General features: G+C 44.2%; 1 protein-coding gene across 5 annotated transcripts in view; it reads right to left on the bottom strand.

Annotated features, from left to right (window-relative positions):
• Nucleotides 1-1967: 1967 nt before the first annotated feature.
• The window catches only part of sema6cb (semaphorin 6Cb), a 167724-nt gene continuing 163691 nt past the window's right edge, over nucleotides 1968-6000 (bottom strand). For all 5 annotated transcript variants that reach the window (XM_028579971.1, XM_028579970.1, XM_028579973.1 and 2 more), the window contains one exon: nucleotides 1968-4719. In XM_028579971.1, coding sequence (XP_028435772.1) covers nucleotides 3398-4719 — 1322 coding nt within the window. In that variant the 3' untranslated portion in view covers nucleotides 1968-3397. The remainder of the gene's footprint in view (nucleotides 4720-6000) is intronic.

Below are 6000 nucleotides of genomic sequence, written 5' to 3'. Positions count from 1 at the left end.
TCTTCTTCCCCTCATGCTGCTGTTAACGGTACATTGCTTTCTCAGTGAAGACTACAGTAGTAATGTGTGCTTATTGCCCCCACTGTACAAGCTAAACTGAACACTTCTTGGACCTCTCTGTACTAAACACACAGATTTAATTAATACAACCCCCCCACACCGTGAGACAGCCAAGTGGTGTAGTTCCCAAAATGGTGGAGGATCCTTTAAGATATTCTTTTAAAAGAATTCTCTGCATCAAGAAATAAATCACTTGTTCTGAACTTTCCACCGATCTGTTTCTTTTGGGACTGTCCTGACAGACAAGAGGGTCCGAAGACATGATGACACAAAAACTACCTACACTGTCAAAAACAACAACAACAAACTATACACAACACCCTTCAGAAGGTTTGCATGAGGAGATTGTGTTGCACTGCAGTTCATTACACAGCTGACTTGGATTATTTTTAAACACATTCACCAGTGAGACACTTTCTTCATATGTTTGTTTTATTCCTAGTATAAGAGACATACAATGGTATTCTGTGAGACCAAATTCAGAGTAATTCAAGAGGCGTAGCCTGGCAATCAAACAGGAAAAAAAAACAAAAAAAACAAACATAATACTGAATCAATGAGACCCCGACCAGATAGAATGTATTTACATCAAATCAAATACTGATGGAGCGAGACCGCTCCCTCTCCCTTACAATCTGTCACTGGCAGAAAAAAATAAAAAACCCTTCCACTCAAAAACTGTAGCTGCCACAATTCCTCTTATGAAACATTACGGTCACGACCTTAAATCAAGTCGGACGTTTTGTATTTGTTGTTCGAAAGCTATTTAATGCTCTGCTGCCCGTTAATATCCAAATAAACTTCTTTCTCCCCCCCCTTTCAACTAACATTGTGGTCGTATTTTCCTTCATTTACTGGAGTTGTAGTACGAGTAGTAAACTTTATATTGGGTCAAATGAGCTCGGGGAAATTTCAATCAATAGAACACCACTTTCAGATACACTAAGTAGCGTGGTGCTGTTTTTTTTTTTACAGAATTGATCACGGTTCCAGTCAACCGTGGCCAAAGTGACTCTGCTGAAAAGTACAAGAGCGGAGATGTACGAGAGTCGTGATGATTCCGAGGCAGAGCCGACTAGCATCACCTTCCCTGAGGAAAACCCTCAGCAGATGTTTGGCGGCGTGGCCACCTGGGAACCGGCTCCCCCATTGTTATCGATCCAAGAAAACAATCTCAGCTTGTCGGATCAGAGTTCATTGCACTTCTCCATGTTCCCACATATTTCCTAAATCTCCACTCCCATTTATTTGCTTCCTGCATTGTTGAGGTTGACACCGGTCATGTCTAAATCTAAATCTACAGAGGTAACCATTGTAGAAGTCCAGTTTCATAACTACACCATTCATTTATTTTCCCAGATTAGTTTTTTTTTTTTTTTTTTTGCAATTTAAGTGTAACATGTTTTATCTCTCTCAGAATAAAAAAAAAAGAAAATTCTAAACATTAAGCTTTGGACCACATGCCACATATTTTCTCCATCCATCAGCCTTCTCCGATAGACTTCTACAACGGCTACAGGTCTGTAGGAGATAACTTAAGAGGAACTGTGAGCTGCTCCTTTAGAAACCCAAAGTGATGCAAATGCTACTGCTAAAATAAACAAAAAACAAAAAGTGAACAATGGAACCTATAGGGAAAGTGACACCCAGTGGAAAGTGACAGAATACGGAGGCAGTCGAACCCGAACGTCTGCAGTCTCAGGCTGTGTACTTGCTTTCCCAAGCTCTTCCAAAATACAATCCGCAGGCTCACACTTCTGGGATAAAAAAACTGAAAAAAAAAACAAAGAAATGAAGGGTTTCATTCCAAAACACTGTATCCATCCAAACAATCTGTGTGTGTGTGTGTGTGTATATATATATATATATATATATATATATATATATATATATATATATATGTGTTTAATCATTTTCAAAATAACAGATGACAATTTGTAAAATATTACTCTTTGTGAAAGAAAAAGGGGCTCAATATACTCAAGATATAACATATGATTCATTAGTGAGTGTTACAATCATACTTGCAGTAATCCAAACAGGTGACAAATATCTCATTCTGGAATGAAACTCTTCAAATATACAATAGATACTGTATGACACATACTGACGACCATAGAAAATTAAACACCTACAATATACTGTAGCATAGTAGCCATCTGAGTCCCTTGCATTAACCCCTACCCCCATGTCACACACTATTATTAAATAAGGCACACATTTACACATACAGTTAAATTTTGGCTAGTAAGTATTCCTTTATTTACAACCAATAGCCACAAAGTTAATAATTATTATCACTGCAGTCCGTTCTATGTTTTATGTTCATTCTCATATTGCCAGATGGCATGGCATTTTTGACTTGTCCTCTTTGGGTCCAAGAGTATTCAGTTTAGTTTGTTTCCATTTCAGAGGATGTTAGACACACTAGACGTGTGGAGCACCAATCTTACAGAAACATTCTCGACGGACTTAAATGGACCCGGTTACGTCACTTCTGACCCGACATCTGCTGGGACGGGAAAAGAAAAGAGAATAGACGAGTTTAGCTGCTTTGTCGAAGTATTTACTTTCTCTTATCAACACGAACAAATTTGGTTCAGTGTTTTAGCCAACTGACAATGTATCAATGAAGTGCATGATTTGGTGTCCCCAAGATCTTTCTTAGGGGGTGGGGGGTTAGGGGGGATCGTTTGATATGCCCAAAGATGAAAGAGTATAGTAAGGCAAAGACATAACTACTTTCAGGGGAGTTTGCTGACTTTTCACCACAGGTTACATATACTGCATATGTATATGTATACATATACGGTGTGGATATAAACACACATATATATACACACACATGCATAATATAAACACATTCGAGGGTGGGGCGGGTGGGGACTGGTTACCAACACTACATCAGAAAAGGTTAAGCAAAAGCATGAATTTTAAGCATCGCAGGGGCCTCCAGCTTTTAAAGTCTTCAAGATGACTGATGTGCAAAGTTCTTCCAACATCAACACGTCCAAAAACTAAGCTGCATTGTAAATCCACACTGAGGACATTGGCAGCTTAATACAAGGAGGTGGCGTCACGTCACCCGAGTCAGCGGTTCTATAATAAGCAAGTAGCTGAGCAATACCAATATGGTACAAAGATATTCGTTGGACAAAAAGAAGAGGGGAAAAAACAAGTTTGGTTGAGGCTTTCATCAACAGTGACACTGGCTGCCACACGATGGTTTTTCGTGCAAAGGTCTGCAACCTCGAACCCACTGCGTTTCTTCAAAGGGAAGTTCCTTTAAGAAGACACGAGAAGGGAGACTCCCTCTCTAGTTCAGGAGTGTATCTCCTCAATAGTTGAACTTTCCCTGTTGGTTGACGGGGGACGTGGCAGGTATGAACAGGGGCTTGGGAGGGACGTCGGGTTTGAGAGAGGAGGCCCGGCGGACGATAGCGGCCCTGTGTTGGACCTCCTGCTGCTCTCCGTTGTAGCTGTGCTGGCGTGTCAGGTACCCGTTGGGGATGAGGGGGTAGTGAACCTCGCAGGCGCTGCCTGTCGAGTTCATCCGTGCCAGGAGGGGAGGCGGCTGGTGGGGCCCACCATTCCGTTGGCTGAAGCTGTGCTGGCGAGGTATCATTCCTCCTCCTCCTCCTCCTCCTCCACCGTTGGGCAATTTGGTGGCTGCAGCAATCAGCGAGTGCCTCTGGGAGGAGTGCCTCCTCTCCAGGGTGGACTGGTGGTGTGGGGGAATTTCCGGAGGAACGTCCATGCGTCGGGTGAGGCTGTCTCGTGGTAACGTGGACGAGCTGTAGTAGGGGGCTGATTCGGTCTCAGGAATCTGCGGTTGGATGCGGTTGGCGAATGCTAGCTGACCTCCACCAGCGCAGGCCATCAGACCCGATGGGCTCATTAACTGGGAGTTCTTGCTGCAGCTTGCCTCGTGGATGTGCTTCAGGAGCTCATCCAGCGAGGTAACCTCCATCACCTTCTGGGAGTAACCCGGGTAAGGCTGCTGAGATAGCACACGTTCAACATTGTGGATTTTGCGTTCTTCTGGATGGAGGTGACCGACTAATGGCTGCCCGTTGGACAGGCCATGGGAGTATGGGAAGACCTGCTGGTGAAGCAGGGCTGAGCTGGGCCTGGAGCCGGTGTTGTGGGACTTTGCTTCCTTGGCATTGTTGCAATTCTGGTTCTTCTCCCACTGGTTCTTGAACGCTTTCATGCTCTTGATGGGCAGTTCTGGGGTTGAGTCTGGTGTTGGCAGACCAGATAGCTCTGAGGAATGGTGGAGGTGGTGTTGGTGGTGGACCAGGTCCCCCATTGTCACTGCATGATGGCCGTTTCTCCTTGGTGGGTGATGCTCCTTGCTGTTGGCAAAGAAAGAGTTGTAGATCTTTGGAGAGGACACCTCCATCTTGTCATCTTTGCTCTGGCTGTCCAGGAGGCCATTGAGCTTGGCCAGGCTGCGGAGGGACAGGGCGTGCGGGATGGGGGCCTCGGGATCTTTCGACAACTTCTTAGTCTTGTGGCCGGTGTGGTTACAGTAGCAGGAGACAAGGAAGCCAGAGAGGAAGGCGCCGAGGACGAAGGCCACCAAAACACAAGCAATCAGTAAAGTATAATGGACACTGTGATTGGTCTTCTCCAGCTCTGGCGGCCGCCTCACACCTTCAAAACAGAAAAAGATAGAGAAAAGGGTACTTGAGTTAGAGCTTTTCTGACTGAGCCGGAAGAAGAAAAAAAGACACACATTTTCAAGAGCTAATATATGTGAAGTAGCAGCTGGGACAGACAGGTTGTGTTTACAGGGGCTTCACTATGTGGTAAACAGCATGGGAGGTGTTTGAACTACGCTCTTGGCTTCCTTTCCTTCCACTGTTAATAGATCAATAGAGCCTTTCTTTCTAGGACCTGTGCTTTCCCCTCAGACTGACAGAGGCCAAGAGCTGCCCAGTCAGGGAGAAATCAACTCTGAAATGAGTTAGTGCTTTAAATATTGATGGGAGCACAGCAGCAGGAACCTGATGTCATTTTCACAGACTCTGCTTTCCAATGCGAGGGATCAGGGGCGAGAGCACCTGGTATGATGAACAAGCCAAAAATAACAGATCTATCCAATAGCTCACCGGGTGTGGCGCCTTTGCCAACACAGACTCAAATGAGGCTGTCAAATTCTTTTAAAATAAAGCCGAAGGGACAGTCTGTGCACCAAAAACACAAGGTTACTTTGCCGAGGTAAATCTACCGTGTAAATGTCCTTGGGTGATGTGACCCTAGCACCGTGTATGCCTAATGGCGTGAAAGGCGCCGGCGATAAGAGGAGTGAAACCTGCCAACTCTCGTAATCAGAGCTCATTTGCAAAAGGCTGCTGCCATCTGTGGTGTCAGGCCCTTCTCGCCACTCTTAATGACAGTTTCTGTGAAACTGATTAGTGTGAGGAGGGGGACGGCTGAGCTGCACTGGGGGGGAAATGCAGGTGTTCCAAACAAGCTTAACCCAACAGCTAATGAAAGCTTCGTTCAGGAAAAAATATGAAAAAACAGGCTTGAAAGTTTTTGAGATGTTCAGAATGATGATGAGGAGTAGGATGATTGGTGGATGACTATAAGGGAGATCAGTGCAATAATGAGATCTGCATTATAATTTTAATCCTTTTCTCTGAATTAAGTGACCCACACTTGACAGAATGAAGGCTCTTTGCACCACATAACTCTGATGAAGTAATTCACTGAAATCCATCCCTGAATAAGTTGTGACGTAGGCGACTGGGTATAGTGTACAATCTTATACTGCAGTAGTGATATGTAAATTAAGATACTGATTATAGTTAAAATAACCAAATGGGAATGTCAGTTTGAGCTAGGCCAGTTAACTGGAAAAATTAGGATACTTAACCACACTGACGCAAAAAATATTCCATGAGTTGCAATATTGTCCGCAAAAGGCCT

This window comes from Perca flavescens, chromosome 6 (assembly GCF_004354835.1).
Source record: "Perca flavescens isolate YP-PL-M2 chromosome 6, PFLA_1.0, whole genome shotgun sequence".
NCBI classification, from domain to species: domain Eukaryota; kingdom Metazoa; phylum Chordata; class Actinopteri; order Perciformes; family Percidae; genus Perca; species Perca flavescens.
Note: the sequence above shows the minus strand (reverse complement) of the source record. Positions and strands in the feature narration are given on the sequence as shown.